Here is an 18463-nt window from a genome sequence, read left to right as displayed (position 1 = left end):
TAAGGTTACTAAATATATTTGCTTCCTATTGTAAATTTGACTTTAAAGTGGCGTAAAAAGCTACAAGCACTTTTCGATAATTTATTAAGGTTCCCGCTGGGCTAGCGCTTCCTTTCGCTTTACTTGAGAGCCAAATCCTAAATTCGAATTCATTTATATGTTATACTATGTGTATAGCATATTTCAATATCAGAGAACTTGCCTTTTCATTTTTTCGTTAAGGATAGAATGAATCCACTCTGAAACCGCAGACACATCAGAATAGCCACCATAAACGCTTTCTTTGCTAGCGCTCAATGGTTGTGAAGCGACCCCTGCGAGTTTCCCATTGCAAATTATTGGACCCCCTTGGTCAATCTGGAAGAGGAAAATGTTTCAACATGCAAAACGCAACTATAATGAAATTCATTCAACTACTGGTTTCTACATAACAATTTTATAATTGATAAAGAAATTGATCTATTTCAAAATAATGTGTAGTTAAGTTCAAATGACCTTTGACTCTTCAATGTTGGTGCCCAGACTCTTGTTATTAGAGTAGTTTAGAAATGCCATAGCTTTATTCGCAGGGGAGCGAAAAAATGTTAAAATCCAAAATCAGCATGACATAAAGTTTTTACTAAACATCGAGAATTGGCAAACATTGCTAACGGTTTTCTCATCAGGCTAGAGGTAACTCTTCACACGCTGCCTCGCTTGTGCCTTGGAGAAAGCGGCTGCAAATATTGCTGCCTCTAAACGAATTGGTTCAAAAGAGTTGTCCGTGGACTAGAAAAATGAAATCAGTTGCACGCCCATTCAATTCTCGAACTGAAAAGTTTCTGTCTCGTTTGGGCCAGCTAAGACCTAAACTGGCGGTTTTTCGCTCGGTTATGTATACCCATAGCGGGCCAAGAACAGCTGGTTTCGGTACATTCTGTTTCATTGATACCCATCCTCGAAACTATCCATTTGAAAAAAATCCTGAAGATATTGCCGTATGACATTTAGCCTTCATAATACTTCTGCCCGAATATCTGTTGAAATAAAGTCAATAATGGTAAAACACCTATAAGAGGGAAATAGATACTGTAATAACCGCATCAACAGAGGTCCTTGAGATGAAACATCAACAAATGATCCTCTCAATCACCTAAAGGAAGTTATCATTAACACGACTACAAACATACTTGGCCCCAGCCGCAAAAAAAGTCGAAACGACTAGTTCGATGATGAATGTAAGCTAACAACGGAACGGAAGAATAATGCATACCGAGTTATGTTGCATTTTCGAAGAACGCGGTCACGCGCAGAGGCTTATCACGAACTTCATTAAGTAGAGAAGATGGAAAAAGGTAGCCTGAGAGAACCGACACAGAAAGCAACCGCACCAGGCGCAGAAGTTTCACCAACAAGTCAGCAGGATGAAGCCTTACATACCTCGATGCTCACCCTGCTGAAAAAAAGAGGGAAATCTGATTTTCGATAGTATGGACATATTGGATTGAATATTTCGAAGAACCGCTCAAAAATCGGAATATGAAGACGAAAGATAATAACGCCGCTACCTAGTATAAAAGAAACAGTCCATGCAATTCATAGGCTTAAAAATCATAAGTCGTCAGAAGCCGATGGTATTACAGCCGAGTTGGTTAAATATAGAGGTGACAAACAAGCGGTTCACCAACTTATGCTCAAGAAGTGGAACAGCGAATCAATGCTTGACGATTGGCAACAAGGTATTGTCTGTCCAATACTTAAAAAGGGATATATCACTCCGTGCAACAATTATAGAGGCATCACGTTGCTGAGAACCATGTATAAAATATTTTCCGCTATCTTGCTCCGGATAGCCCCATACGCCCAGAACATCATTGGCCCATACCAAAGAGGCTTCCCTCCAGGCAAATCAGCAAAAGATCAGATTTTCTCTATGCAGCAAGCGATGGAAAAACTGTTGAAATATAGACATCAGTTGCACTATCTTTTCATCGATTTCAAGGCCGCAGGGTAGAGTTATACACGGCCATGAGAAAATTCAGTATCTCGACAAAGTTGATAAGACTGACTAGGGGGACCTTGACGAATGTGCGAGGCCAAATAAAACCAGTAGGGTTATTCTCGAGACGCAAGAAGATGCCCCATCGTGAACCCTTTTTAACTGGGCGCTCGGAAAAGTGATCCGTGATGCTAAGGTAAATGTGATAGGCGCGATCCTTTTTAAGTCCACCCAGCTACTGGCCTATGCTGACGATATCGACATCATGGGAACAGTGCCCTAAGACGTACAAACTACCTTCATCCAGATCAAGCAGGTGCCGCGAGATCTTGGGCTGCACATCAATGCAGGCAAGGCAAAATATATAGTGGCAACGATAAAAGGCAAAAAGGCAAAAGGGACTGGTAAAAAGTAGCAATAAAGATAGGAGACTACAACTTTAAGACCGTTGATAATTTCTCCTATCTAGGGTCGAGAATAGCAGCTCAATCGCGCAAAGCTTCGATCAATCCACCTACGTTAATGATCTCACGATTTCAGATAAACGTCGTGTGACAGTGGCACATACTTCTACCTGAAAATTGATTCAATACTAAAAGAAAGCGCCAGCATGACCGTGTCATAAGCTGATACGGTGGTTTCTAATTGCCTCAAGATGTCACGCTTTGTAGCGAAGAAGACTTCCATTGCAATACAAGTCCTGTTCAATGGGATGCGGTTTTTTTGTGTATCCCTTCGTCGATTGCATCGGCTCGAGAAGGCTCGGCATTTGCTGTTGCTACCATTGCACTGGGTGACGGGAGCGTATGAAGTGTTTGCTGAAAACAGAAAAAGTTAGTTCATGCCAATAAAATTCTCTTTATTGATTGATTACAAGATCTATCCTTCTATTTCTCAAACTTTGCCGAAATCTATCCTTACGTCGACCAGTAACCAGAGTCATAAGGAGACACCGATTTGCGGTAATCTCTGGTAATTCTTGCGTAGACTGACAGCCAGGATCATAGGGTGAAAATTTTGCGATTCCTCTCCAATTTAAAAATCAACCCAATTTTATTAAACCAGATACTCCCATGCTCTAAGAAAATTCGTGGAATCACTACCACCCCCACCTTTCTCGCAATGCCTACCAACAACTTCATTATCTCATCATTAAGCCTAAGTTTTTAAAAACCATGGACGTTTAAAACTCCTTTATCTGCATCTAGGATAGAGGAATAGTTTTTAACCAGGAAAATAATACATTAAATCTTTTCCGCTATGCAAATATGACTAAAACCTCTGATGCAAAAATCAGGTTAGAAGTTAGTTGCAACCAACTCATGCAAACGTTTGAATGTTTCTAAAGTCCACGACGTACCATCATTAGAGTTGCTTTGATGGGGGGCTCATTGTTTGAAACAGTTTGCAGTTTTCCTCCTGACGAGAGTCCCCTTTTCTTATCTCTGTATTTCTTTTTATATTTCAATAATATCAATGTCCAAAGTGCATCCTTGCGAAGGGGCGAGGAGGAAAATTATACCGTCCGGTCCGACAGTTTCCACAGGAACCCTGAATAGTAACTTAATTACTTGGCTTGGCTTGATGTCATGAGCAGTCTTTCATCCGCTAAGTACGATGACAAGCTGACCAGAGAATAAAAGATTAAGTTTTATAATGATCAATTTTATTTTCTTTTTATAATTCTCATGACAAAAGCCAATCCCCTTTTAACTTTCCCGAAAACCCTAAAATCCATTTTCATTGAAATATTTATAAATTTTAGTTTAGCAATTTTCTAATATTGCGAAAGCCGTCATTAACCTTGCGGTTTCATATAGGCTCGCTCATGCTGCATATCATTAAATGCATTTCCAACGTTCCTTTCTGGCTGGAATGAAATGCGTGCAAATGCCAATGATGGTGGGGATTTTGTTTTTATAATTACGCTAATGCGAGTTTAAGGTATGGGTTAGAGCAAAATTAGCGGAATATTAGGGCAGCTGAGGAAAATTGTTAAAAGTTATTGCTGAAATAGCACGACATGGGATAATTGGAATGTTCTTTTTTCCTCGATCGTGGAAATTTTACGGCTTTGCGCTCGAGGTCGAACCATAATTTTTTTTATTTCCAGTTGAGAATTTAGCTGTTAATCTTTCGGGGCAAGCGAAGTCCCGTGTTTCATTGATTTTCAAGTTCCGACTGGGACGCACGCATAGATTTTGGCATCGATCTCCCCTTTTGGTTGTATCCAACCACTCATGACCCACTCTTATGACTTTCGTCTAATCACATTATCTCATCATCATCTTAACAACAGTTTCGTTCAAGTGAAAGAAAGTTTTTAATGATTTCCATAAAATCATCACACCAAGGACTTCTCCGAAGCAGCGAAAACTATACTGGTTTGAATTTGACGGCATATATGTACACCGAATAAAAGAAACCGACCAACACTACAGCAAATCATAGCAGTCAGATATAGTGATTACAGTATAAATTTAAAAGGCCATATAACAATGAAATCACCTTCTATTAATTAAGCCTAAAATTACCAACATTTCTATATGTACCAATTATTAAATTGTTTACTGAAAATGAAAATCAGTGAAAACTGGTGAAGATCACCACCTGGTGAATCAGTATATAAACCCCTGCCCTCATTGCGAAGCATACATACCCTTGTCTATATATTTTAAAAAATAGTCGTTACCATATTCTATTAGGTTGTTGCATATGAAATGACCGTTTTGGCAATCAAGTGAAGTTAGTTGCGATTTTGGTGTATCAAACCACCACCAGTTGGCGCTGTTGGTATTGAATATTGAAGTATAAATACTCCTACATTTAATCAAGGAGTCATTTCAGTTTTGACCATCGTTGGGATAACAGGGAATAGAAAGGAAAAAAAGGATGGAAAAGAGCCAAGAACGTATACTTTTTCTGTATGAGTTCACACTCGGTCATAAAGCGGCGGAGGTGACCAAAAACATTAACACCGCATTTGCAGCTGATATGACAACCGAACGAACCACACGGCGGTGGTTCGAAAAATTCGGATCAGGCGACGTAAACCTTCAAAGTGAGCCACGTGGACATCCAGGACCATCGATTGACAACGACGAGCTGCGTTTGCTAGTCGAATCCAACACACGTCAGTCTGTGAGGGACATTGCAAAGAAACTGGGCGTATACTATTCGACAGTTTCCCGGCACTTGCAACAACTTGGAAAGGTGAAAAAGCTCGACAAATGGGTTCTGCATGCCCTTACGGAGCAAAACATGGCGCTTCGAATGAAAATTTGCAGTTCTCTACTCTCCCGCAACAGAACCGATCCCTTTTTGCACAGAATAGTGATATGTGACAAAAGGTGGATATTATACGACAATCGTCGCCGATCAGCACAATGGCTAGATGCTGATGAGCCCCCGAAGCATATGCCGAAACCGGGCCTTCATCCGAAGAAGGTATTGGTGACTGTTTGGTGGTCTACAGCTGGAGTTATCCACTATTCCTTTTTGGCATCTGGAGAAACGATAGCCGGCCGAGATTAGTCAACAAAAATGGTGTGATACTCCGACAGATAGCGCTATAGCACGACCCCATGTATCCAGAACAACGGTTCAAAAGTTGAACGAATTGCACTATGAGACTCTACCTCATCCACCATATTCACCAGAGCTTTCGCCAACCGACTACCACTTTTTTAAGCATTTGAATCATTTTTTGGCGGAAAAACAATTTAGGAAAGAAGAGGCTGTCAAAATTGCCTTCGACGAATTTATCAAGACCTGACAGTTGGACTTCTACGAAACTGGCATAAATGCTCTTGAATCTCGCTGGGAGAAGTATTTTGAATCCACTGGCACCTATTTTGATTAAATAAATTCTTGCAAGCTTTACAGTCGTTTCAAATTTTAGTACAAAAACGGCCATTTCATTTGCAACAACCTAATAGATTACATCTATTTATATTGCATCTATCTATCTAATTAAGTAGAAACTTACGCCAATTGTTTGCAGTCCCCCTTCCTTTATTCCCGCGCAAAACATTGTTTGCTCGTGAACCTCAAATGGCACACTTGCGCAGTCGACGTCACTATAAACCAAAGCTTCTGTAAACAGCAGAGGAGCAGCTTTCCGCTAGGCAAATTGAAAGAATTGTAAATTAATTTCATTTTAGGGTACTTGGTGTACATAAGTCCTACATTTAACAGATCCCAACCAGCTACTTTGCAATTGGTATGAACTCTCGGCCTGCTGCTAGTGATGCCAATTGAATGAAAATAGCGACTCCGCTCAACTAGCTTCTTCAACTGTAGTGATGACAAGCAACGGAAAAATTAAGCGTATTTCAATAAGATCAATTCCAATTTTAATATCTTTTGAAACTCACCTCCAAGATAGCGAAGTTGTAGCTGACTCCATCATACTTGGGATGAATTGTAATTCTCAAAACTCCAATTTCTTGTCTGTCTTTCACCGTACTCGTTTCCTGGAGATGCACATCACCTCCCATGATCTTCACCTAATTTAGATCATTAAGTATCCTGATAGATTTTTTAAAAGATTTTTTGCGAGAAAACAGTTAGAAATGAAGTGATGCATGCGTGGACAGCACAGAGAAGATAGGTTTGAATTTGAGAACATCAAACTTAAGCACACGTTGTATAATTTGCCCTTCCGTTCCCGGAAATCCTTTAAAGTAACCAGAAAATTCTGAACCTGAAGGTAATCTATCTTAATATGTGCTAGTGGCCAATCAGAATCAAAGTAACCATAAAGCAAAGTCTTAGTCCAAACAACCAAAGCGAGAGGAGATATTTAAAAATGTCTTGAAACCATTAAACATTTACATACAACTATTACCGAAACAACGAGGGATTACCCAAGCCAGCAGTAGCCTTTCATTTCCTCTTCATTGTACGAATCAGAAGTCTTTATTTGGTGTATGATATTGGATGGAGCAGTCAAGCCAGAGTCAATATTGGCCGGAAGACCACAACCAACAAAGGCATTACTCAAAAAACAGCGACTACCAAATGTACCCCTCCAGATAGGAGACACGGTTCTATAGGGCTATAGCGTTAGCTATTCTTTCTTATAGCTCAAAACACAGATCTCCCCATGTTATTATAATAACATTCCTTGACGTGTCAATCCAATCAGATTGCTGCCTTGAAGCCTATTAAAACATTTCCTTTAAGATCGTAACGGTACGCTGCAATACACTGTAGAAGGCAATGTGGTCAACAATGCGATCACCCGAGAGTATTACCCTGATTTAACTCAGGAACTCATTTACTGCTGAGTCTACTGGTATCCGACATCCAGTCGTGATCCAAATCCCTCTACCTCCGGAGAGATTTAAACCGCGACTTTCCTTATGACAGACTAGCGCTCTAACCATCGAGCCATCCGGACATGTATACGATTATGGAGGATTTTTAGAAGCACGTGAACGTGAACAAAGTGGACCTGCTGCCCACAGAAAAGAAACCTGGACGCCCTAGACCTGGACTTTTTGGGGCTCGGAGAAGAAGTATGATAATTTGACATTAAAGAAGAGTTCCAAGGACTAATAGAGTCAATAATCAGTGCTAAGATAACCCAGCTAAATATTCGTCATTCAAAAGCTGCATTTGCAGTAATTGCAAGAGCAGAAAGAATTACAAGGAATCTCAAGGGAAACACACAGAGTGGCAACATGGCTCATCTGCAGGTTAGTGGTAACATCAGGCTCGAAATAGTAGAAGACTTCAGACACAGTCGCTATTGAGGCATATGAGACCAGCGATTCAGCAAAGATAGTCAAATCGTTAAGGGACGTACCCTGGTGAAACAAGAACCGAGCCAGAGTGAGAACGCAGTTCCGATATCTCTTCACTTGGTCGAGACAAAGGGGAACTGGCAGAGGTAGAAAAGGGCACTGATGACGTATAATGACGCGATCAGGAAAGCAAAGCAAAACAACTTCTGCGAATTCTGTGGAAGGAGAGAAGAAACCCCAGAGGTTTCCAGGCTATAGTCGGAGACAAGGCAATGTCTTCTGTATAGATTTGATCAGTAGATAGATCCGCTCCAGACTTTTTTATTGATGAAAAGTTTAGATAATATTCCCAATGGTAATAGGAATTATTATCTGCCGGATGAGGAAAAGCAATGCTGATCACTGTACTGTACTGTAATCCCCTAGTGTACTATTACGGTCTTGAATGAAGTGCTTTAACACACTTCAAGGCCCTGATTCAATTGGATTGTTGCGCCAACGATTATTATTATTATTATTATTATACTACAGCTAGCAGATATACTATAACCAGTAAGGGACGCAATGCGACTTCCTTTGACAATACTGCTCTAGTGAGCCTGGACGGTAATATAAGAGAGGACCAGTCTAGCAAGAATTTGCACGTCAGTCAGCTCGACGAGATCTATTAGGTTGTTGCACATGAAATGGCCGATTTGGTACTAATATTTGAAACAACCGTAAAGCCTACAAAAATTTATTTATTTAATCAAAATTGGTGCCAATCGATTCAAAATACTTCTCCCAGCAAGATACAAAGGCTTGTATGCCAGTTTCGTAGAAATCCAATTTTCGGGTATTGATAAACTCGTCGAACTTTTCATTCTTAAATTGTTTTTCCACCAAAAAATTATCCAACTGCTTAAAAAAGTAGTAGTCGGTTGGTGAAAGGTCCGATGAATGTGGTGGATGAGGAAGAGTCTCATACTGCAATTCGTTCAACTTTTGAACCATTGTTCTGGATACATGAGGACGTGCACTGTCGTGAAGGAGTATCACAACATCTCTGTTGACCAATCTCGGTCGTTGAATATTCAATTTTTGGATGCATTTCCTCGAGTTGGGCACGGTATTTCTGTGCATTTATCGTTTCTTCAGGCGCTAAAAAAAATAGTGGATAACTCCAGCTATAGACCATCAAACAGTCACCATTACATTCATCGGATGGAGGCTCGGTTTCGGCATATGGTTCGGTGGTTTATCAGTATCTAGCCATTGGGCTGATCGGCGACGATTGTCGTATAACAGCCACTATTCTGTGCTGGTCTGTGCTTCTGTTGCGGGAGAATAAAGAACTGCAAATTTTCATTCGAAGCGCGAACTTTTGCCGGAAAACTGTCGAATAGTGTAGGCCCAGTTTCTCTGCAATGTCTCTCACAGACTAACGTGTGTCGGATTCGACTAGCAAACGCAGCTCGTGGTTGTCAATCGATGGTCCTGGATGTCCACGTGGCTCACTTTGAAGGTTTACGTCGCCTGATCGGAATTCTTTGAACCACCGCTCTGTGGTTCATTCGCTTACCGTATCAGCTCCAAATGCGCTGTTAATGTTCCTGGTCGCCTCTGCTGCTTTATGACCGAGTTTGAACTCATACATTTTTCCTTTCTATTCACTGTTATCACAATCATGGTCAAAACTGAAATTACTCCTTGATTAAATGTAGGAGTACTTATACTTCATTATCCGACATCAACAGTACCAACCGGTGGCGGTTTGATATAGCAAAATCGCAACTAACTTCACTTGCTTGCCAAATCGGCCATTTCATGTGCAACAACCTAATAGATTAGCCAACAAATGCAACGGACACGGCGTAGGTCTCATTTTATACACCCTACAAGACTACAACCGTGCAATGGGAGTGGACTTTCCAGTCAAATCGATCAATGAGCCAACTATGATTAAAAAGTAGTGTCAAAAACTGAACAAGAGTATCAGCGGAAGTAATTAGGCGAGAATACAACACTATGCCTACTACGAGAGGGTGCTGTCAAATTTCTTTGAAGATTGAACCTAGCAACTCCTACTTACCTCGGTAACACGTGGAATTTTCCCATAACAAACTGCTACCGAGAGCACAAATGTTGGAGCAATTAGACTTGCAGCACAGATGTACTTTCTGGGCACTCCATCATATAATACTGCCACCTGAAAACACTCATATCAGTTCTAGTTTAAAGTTTAATCAAGAACTGATTATGGCAGATGATACTGATTAAGTAGTTATGTACACATTCATTTAGCAAACTTCATTCGAATGTCATCGGTGGATAATACCACGAAATCAGATAACGATGTTTAAGCCTTGATTTACCATGGCTGGAAATTGTCCAAGTGAGGCCTCCATTACATCTGAGTTGCATGTAATGCATCCTATCATGAAAAGCAGGAGCACTCTTATAATTGGAAGCATCCACATAGTGGATTCTATTGAGAACAGCAAGCAAGGATCAATGTATAACACTAAAATATCTCACACATAATTTAAATATTTATTTGAAAGGATCCAATTAGTTTTCACGAAATTACTATTGACAGGACCTTCTTCCTGTATACTTAGTTGCACAGCGGAATTTATTCAAGGGAAATTGTCTCTATTTCCACTTTTCCCATACATTAGTTCTATGTGTGATAAAGTAGACGAATTTAACGCTGAATTGTTTGTTGTTGAGTTTGTTGATACTGTAAATTGCACGAACATCTGTGAATGGGGTTAATTATCTGTTTTTCAGATTACCGACTAAGTTCAAAGTGGGACAACGATGCTAAGAACATATCCTCTGATCGAACGGAAATCGATCCAACGTCTTGAATTAGAGTGTTGCTTTGCTGAAATGTGTTTGGTCCCTCGAGAATAACATGACATAGCTAGCAGTGATTTTTTGTTTGTTTATCGACTGTCACGTCCACCTTCAAATCAACACATTTTCCAGCGTCTTCTACATGTGCCTACGAAGCTTTTCGTTTGGGATTATGTCAGGCTGAAAAACCCTGATCAAACGACAAGAGTTTGATGTTCATGTCTAGTCGAACTCTGTTTGCCTCCTCCTCTAAATCCGTAGCCCTTTGGCTAAGGTTTATGAATTGGTGAAAGAGCAAATGCCATCAGCATGGTCGATGTGTGTGAGCATGTCGAGAGCGGAAAGCATGCAAATACCTTGCTTCAATAGTCACAGTCGAAACAAGTATCCTTGTCCGGAATCTAAACGATCATGGGTCCTTGACGAATTAAGAATGAGTCCTTGACGAAATTAGCCCGTTTGGAACCCCGCACTCCTCTCCTAAACTACCAATGTCAAAACAGGAAGTACTCGTCAGGACCTTTCATCTGATATCCCACATGGCTATATTCGGTAAAAAAAATGTTGCGTTTTGGGGGCCCCCATTTAAGTTCAACGTGCAGCAATGTAATTCACTGCATACGTGGGGGTCCACAGTTCCAACCTTTCTACTGAATTTCGTGTCAATATCTGGAAGCTGGTTAAATCCAGCAAAGCCGAAGGGATAATTTCGAAACGAAACCCACAAGAAGCGTTGGTGATAACATCAAAGGGGACATGTCCTATTCTGAAATTCTACTTAGGGTAAAGACAGATCGTACACTTAAGGGGGTAATCGTCAATGTGATAATGATGGATTTGTTGGACAATATGCAATTCTGCATAGAGTGCATGGGATGCACAAAAAAAGGCCGTCGACTTTATCCCAGTTGATACCAAAATTAATTTACCTTCTATTTGAAAGAACAGTATAAATCCGCATGTTACACATGGGATGGAAGTAACATCCAGGGAAGCTGACCTGGTTGCGAATTTTTGGTGAAATCCCCTTTCCACGTCTACCATTAATGTCCCTCAAAGTAACATCGAAAAGTTTACCACCATTTGCAAGATCTTTCGCGATGCAGGATGCTGTACCGAAGTCGTTATTATCTGCTTCTGCTTGACTCATCAAAGTACTGGCGGAACTCCTTTTATCACGATGCCCACTACGATCCACTTTTCGCACTTTCTCATCCCACGCTCTCGTTCCCAAAAGAGAATAAAGACAATTTGAATGCACGTCAATATTTTCGGGCGAATTATTTCGAGCGACAGCAGGATCACTGACATTACCCCTATTGAATTTAGCCGGCCGACGATCTATTCCTGTGCGAAAATATGGTAACCGACCTTTAGGCAATGATTCCATTCAAGGTCGATGTCAGCACTCTTTTGTTACGCAGGTTCAAAGGAATACTCTTCAATTTACTGGTGATAGTGATCTGCATGATCTAATTAGATTGTGCTGCTCACTCGAAACCCGAATGACATTATGGCATTCCCTACAAATTTTTCATTGTTGCTGTAATAGTCCCCAGACACATAACCCAACCCCGTGCCTGTCAAGATGATGTCAGACCACACCTTGGCGATCACAATGTCACCTTCAGAAAGCGATAACCCCGAAACCGGATTCGAGTCTTTTACCAATAGACTTTTTAGACTCCCCAGAGACCTATCATCTCACTTCGCTAAATTGCCGCGTTGAATATACCCGATATTCAATTCAATATGATACTGACGGGAAAGAGGCAACCCTTGACTTACTATAAGTTTATTAATAAGAGCATGATTTCCACAAAGCTTTCCAGAATGCTGCTGCATATTGAAACTTATATTAGCGCAAAATTTTACGCATCGGAGCCTAGATATTATGTGCATGGTCCACCACACCTTTTAAAATTTTTTTTTTATTTCTCGATTAGTTAGTTTTGAAAATGGATGGAAGTAACTGCCGTTTTTGAAAATGGGTCCTTGAAGTAACTGACGCGTTTGGGACCACCGCACTCCTCCCTTCCCAACCAATGTTAAAACTGCATCAGAAAGTACTCCTCGAGACCTTCCATTGATACTCCATATGACTCTACTCGGTAAAAAAAGTGTTGCACCCCTTTTCTAGATGTATGGGCCCCCTTTAAGTTTAACGTGCAGTAATGTAATTACCTGCATGCGTCGGGTTTTGTAATTTCAACCTTTCTACCGAATTTCGTGTCAATAAATGCACCCGTTTCCAAGAAAAGTGTGGCAGACAGACCAATAGATATCTCTTCTAAACATTGGTCCCCACTAAAACATTGATCAGCTTTGGGGTTAGAGGGGCCAACAGCCAAAAGGATTCGAGCCCAGCTGGACGGCGATTAAATTCCAAAAGGATCGAGACAAAGCCGAGAGAATAATTCGCTGGTGATAACAGGATAATAGGGAATGTTCTTCCCTGACTTAGTATACAGACAGATTTTGCTTTTAAGGTACCCGCCAATGTGACGCAAATTAGGCGGACACAGCAAAGAGGGCTGCTGTTCGAATTATCGAGGAAAAAATAGGATCACAACGTCCTATAAACGAACATCGTTGTTTCACTCAACAAACACCGTAAGGATGAGTCGGTCGTTGATTGCGGATGAGTGCAAAAATCTGGCGAGGTCGCCAAATTTCTGAGCTTCAGCAGATGGTGGCGACCTTCGGGACTACTGTTTCCAAACTAGCAGGGATGGTACGAGCTTTGCGTTTGAGTGGTAGCGCACGAACTCTTTCGCAATCCGCCACCCGAAATAGGCGATCTCTTATAGATCCCGTTACTTCGCTCAGGTGTTCAGGTAAACTTACCACCTGCTCTACTACAAGTCGTATTGCGTGTTGCGCCCGGCGTGTTTGTATTGACAGAAATCATATCCGAACAAATTAACAGATTCTAATTTCCTTTTTATTGATGATTTTCGTTTCCGAATGCATATTTCGGCAGGCACTTGCAGCCTTCTTCGGCGGAATAATCCCAAAAACTGGAATGACTTTCGCCATACCGTCGTAACCGACTGCATATGACAGAAAGTTTCTGTTTTAGTGTGTCCAGAATTTCAACTACGGGTGTCTCACTGGGGATGGAATAGTTCCGGTAAACCCTCCGCACTTTTCTCACGCGTCTGCTGGCATTGCCAGTGCTGATCTAAATCAGCCTAGCAATGTCCTACCTTAGTGTGTCTCGCCGACGTTGCAGACAAATTTTCCATGGTGGATCTCTTCGGTCACTCAAACCAATAACACGAAAGCGAATCTTCTGACCATGCAATCTGACAGCCGTCACTGCACCACAATACACAAGTGATTGTATTTGCAGCAGCGACATGTCAGCACACAGCCGAGATGCAATCTCATCATTGATTTGAGATAGAATTTCCGGAGTTGCTTGAGATGCATAGAACCTCGAAATACCTGGTCTATGCAAAGGATCCATATCTGAGAATTCTATACACGCTCTTTGGAATTTATCCCGAACCTCAGCAGAAACCTCAGCTGGACGGTGGAGAAGAGTGCTTCGGCGAGTACTGAAACTGTTACCTGCAGTACGGCGTGGTGTTGTTAATGCCGCCGCCTCTGCCCCCATCGACTCTCGGTCACCAGTTTCCCCGATGACCTCAAGTCGAACACGCTGCCTGATGGTGGCCGGGATTGTGTCGCTGCGAGTAATAAAGCGGTACTGGTCTGCGACTCGCTGCACAGTCACGTGCGTGAATTGCGTTAAACGCTCGACGAATCTCTGGTGCAACAAAGGGCGGTAAGATGTTGTACCTGCCCCCACCGTTATTTCGTAGTAAGAACGGACCTCAAATTTCTTCTTCTTCTTATTTTTGGTTGTGCATTTTATCCCTAGCTGCCAGGTGTTGGGATAGCTTCCTTAGTGAGTTATCTGCAAGACTGCAAAGTTCCTGCACTTTCCTCACCTACCCCCTGAGACGCTGCGGTGGCGTATAGCCATTCAGACTGAAGCTATCCATCCCTCCTCCTTTTACAATCGGGCTTGGAACCGGCTTCGGCGGAGTTTTATTATTATTAATGTTTAAAATTACTTAATGTGTCTAACTACAATTAATATAGTTTAACAACACATACATCTCAATATGCATACACTCTCAAAAGCAGAATCTCAACAACTGGTGAAACGCTGAAATAACAAAATGCCGTACTGATTACCTGAAGTCCAAAAAAAGAAATCAACGCCGAAGAAACTCGCCGGAATATGAAGATCAATAGCTCGACCATAAATATACACATAAAAAGTTGCAATGGACTATCACGAAGAATAAAAACGATTGCTTTTAGAGACTCTATAATGAGGCAGGCGCCTATAATCGGTTTCCTTTTACTATATGACCCAGATTGCTGTGAGAGATCGTTTCGACTCAATTTCCCAAACATCCGGAAACTATGGTACATTTCCAACGATATCACTAAGTGCGGAAGACATCCCCCCAGTTAGTGCAAACAAAGTCCTGGGTGCAGTAAAACCGGGCCAGGATAACGCAGCCCCCGATATTGATCAAATCCCCAACAAGACGCTGAAGCTGGCGATAAGAATGGCACGAAGCTAGCTTGCACAGCTATTCACAGACTGCCTAAAAGAAGGATCTTTCCCCGAGCAGAAACCACAAAAGCGGAAGAGGCTGGAAATTGTTCAGGTTTGCATCGGTACACATACTGCTCGCTCTCAACCACCTATCGTAGTAGTAAGTTAGTACCTATCGACTCCCAACTGAGCCACGAAACCATTTAAAGCTTACCGGGCAAAAATCAATGACTCTTAGCTTGTCGACATTAGTAAGGATGCTTCCAAATATAGGCGATCCGAAACACAGCCAGCGATTACTTTTATGACCAGTTATTAGCTCTGTTTCCTCGCAGAAAATCGCAGACAGCTTCAAGCTGCGTATCGGCTAAGTGCTCCCCGAACATGCTCCACATATCGGGCAATACCATATGAGACAGCATACGTAATTGAGGATATTTTACTCGATGAAACAAGCCGGTAGTATAAGAAGCTGAAAGGGAACCTTACCTAGCAATACAGGTAAATGGTGCACCCCTTAGTTCACAACTAAGTGCCGTTCATGGTTGGACGAAATGCCATTCAGCACCCACCGCGATTTCCCGAGGCGCTCGCACTGCTCCTCTACTGTTCTGCGGCAAGTGCCATTGAGGCGATCCACTCGTCGGCCATCTGGGGATAGTGAATTCTGCTGCATGCGTAGTTCGCAATGCAATTATCGCCCCTCCTTAATGTGTGACTTATCCACTGCCACTTTCGACTTCCGATCACATGGTGTAAAAGTGCCAAGCCTCTGCGCTGAACAAGCTCCTTGTTTTAGATAGTGTCAGACCAGCGTACTCTGATGATACGGCGTAGACAGGTATTGAGGAAAGCTTGAAGCTTTTCGGTAACAATAGAGTTCTGTTTCCATGTGAAACTTTCATGTAGCAACACAAAAAGAAGACTAGCATAGGACCGTCTAAACATGATCTTGGTGTTGAGATAACTGCGTTTCCAGATTTTAGACAATGAAGCCAAAGCGGATCTAGCGCTGTTAATGAGTCGGACTACCTTCAGTTCGGTGCCACTTTCCGAAGAAACCACACTTGCTAGATATACAAATTGATAGACGCTTTCGATGATCTCCCATTTATAATGTTTATTTTTAGTTCGACTCTACCAAGGTCCCTGACCCGGTGAAAGAACAAACAGAAGTCAGTCAGTCCATCAAATTCCTCCATATCGTCCGAATAAGGCAACATTAAGAATGTCACCGATCATAAGAAGAAACATTATCGTTGGTAGCATGCAGCCTTAGTAAACTCCGCTTTCAACCTCAAAATTCCCTAAAAGGTAAAACGTCGATGCAGCGCGTGACAATCATATGTTATATAGTTCTGATAGCTATCAGTTCCTAGATCTAAACTCCATTCTCCAAAGTCATCCGTAAGGTGTTGATGTGGTCAATTCAGGTGAATTCAGAACGGAAACCAAGCTGCTCTCTGACGATCAAGCTTCGAGATGCTCTTTGATGTGTTTCAGGATTCTTCTATTTCTTCAGCCTTTGTCCCATTCACAAGCGGGGTCGGCTTGTCGTGATCTGGGTGCAATCTGCTGCAAGCCACCGTTGTTTCGGGCTGCCGTTTGGTTGTTTACCATCGACTTCGATGTTCAGACCAATCTAGGCAAGCGAATTCTCCTTAGCGCGAATTGCGTAACCATGCCATCGAAGACGCCTCTCTCGCAATTTTTCTACAATCCGTGTAACCCCATTACGATCGCGGATATCCTCATTTCGGATGTGATCAAAACGTGTCACGCCACTAGTCCAACGCAGCATTTTCGTCTCCATTAAAGCAAGACGCCATTCATTGTCTTTTATAATTGGCCAACACTCAGAACGATATAGAGCGACTGGACGGACGACATTTTGGTTAATTTTAGATTTAAGACGTTCGTTGATACGTCGATCATAAATATACAGCGTCTTCCGGTGCCACCACTATGGAGGTTCTCCTCGGCAACTTGGTTTTGGTTCAGCCGACAAGGTTGCCGCCCCATCTTCCTCACCGCCACCTGTAAGCACCAGTTGCGATGACAGGTGAAACTGCTCCAATGTCGGCAATAGTTGTGGAAGTGGAGGATGAGCAGATTCTTCAATTGAAGTCTGCTCGAAGTATTCTCGCCATCTATTCGTTGCGACTCGACGGATGGTAAGCAAAGTACCGTTCTTGTAATTAACGCAGCAGAAGTGTTCGATATCCTGTGTGCGTTCGTGCAAGTCGACACAGATCTCTCTCGCCATCCGAGTTTCCACTTTATCATAAAGATTTTTGTAATGGTCCGCTCAGGTGACAACGATGGTTTGCTTTGCATTTCGGTTGACATTCTTATAAATTTGCTAATTGGTCAGTGTTTCATCGTCGAAAAATTTGTGATACAGGCGTTTATTTTCATGGACCTTCATTTCAACATCATCATTCCAAAGTCAATCTCGGTTGATGTACCGCTTACCCGGTAAAATGTCGGCGTCTCATCAGAATATAGTCGATTTGCGTTTTCCTGTTCCCACTATAAAATGTAGGAAGAGGAGACAATCGTTTGATGAACCATGTATTCATAAGTACAAGGTGTTGGGTGTCCGCAAAATCGATCATACGCTCGCCACCCTCATTCCGCGCTCTAAACCCCTTTTCCCCATTGCACCTGTTACCGTCTGCCTTTTTACCTACATGACCATTAAGGTCACCGGCAAGATAGTCATCAGCAGGCATGTTACAAGTCTTTTCATCGAGAACTTGCCAAAACGCATTCTTCTCGGCACCAGGTCGACCTGTGGTGCGTACGTGGTGAAGAAGTGAATAGTGCTATCAGCTGATTCCACTCGATCGATCGTTCGACTTCTTTAATGGCATTACGAAACCCCCTGAGATGACAATGTCAACACCATATTGAGTGTATTGGCTACCAAAATAGAGAAGTTTATAGCCATTTTTACTGTGTTCGCGTTCAATGTCGCAGCTTTTGGCACCAAACCATCGGGTTTCTTGCAGAGCGCAGATATCAATGTGCCTTTTTCGAAGTGCTCTTGCGAATTCCTCGGTCTTTCCGGTTAGGGTACCAACATTTAGCGTGCAGACACGTATTTGTTTTGTTCGGACTAACTTACTTACGTCCTGACGCCGTCCGTGCGTCAAGAGCCCTTGCCCATTGCTCGACAGGACCGGTTCCCTAGCCTTTTTCCGAGGCTTGTGATTCAATCCGATCATCTTGTTTCCAACGACATTGTATGCATTTTCTTGGTCGACCTGTCGCAACAGCTGTCACCACGAGAGATCAGGTAGGATTTAG

General features: G+C 42.1%; 1 protein-coding gene across 1 annotated transcript; it reads right to left on the bottom strand.

Moving 5' to 3' along the window:
• LOC119649976 (trypsin-1-like) lies at positions 1 to 10336 on the bottom strand. Its single transcript, XM_038052415.1, has 7 exons — positions 10083 to 10336; positions 9800 to 9916; positions 6355 to 6486; positions 6167 to 6274; positions 5967 to 6101; positions 203 to 357; positions 1 to 137 (listed from the first exon to the last, which is right to left on the bottom strand). Exons 1-7 carry the CDS (start codon positions 10185 to 10187, stop codon positions 26 to 28), a joined length of 864 nt encoding a protein of 287 aa, XP_037908343.1. The 5' UTR covers positions 10188 to 10336; the 3' UTR covers positions 1 to 25.
• Positions 10337 to 18463: the final 8127 nt, after the last annotated feature.

Source organism: Hermetia illucens, chromosome 2, assembly GCF_905115235.1.
Source record: "Hermetia illucens chromosome 2, iHerIll2.2.curated.20191125, whole genome shotgun sequence".
NCBI lineage: Eukaryota > Metazoa > Arthropoda > Insecta > Diptera > Stratiomyidae > Hermetia > Hermetia illucens.
Note: the sequence above shows the minus strand (reverse complement) of the source record. Positions and strands in the feature narration are given on the sequence as shown.

Coding starts and splice junctions, on each gene's coding strand:
- LOC119649976 (XM_038052415.1), bottom strand. CDS start 10,187: ATGTGGATGCTTCCAATTATAAGAGTGCTCCTGCTTTTCATGATAGGA. Junction 6,275..6,354: donor ACAACTTCGCTATCTTGGAG/GTGAGTTTCAAA, acceptor TCATCACTACAG/TTGAAGAAGCTAGTTGAGCG. Junction 138..202: donor CTTAACGAAAAAATGAAAAG/GCAAGTTCTCTG, acceptor ATTCGAATTTAG/GATTTGGCTCTCAAGTAAAG.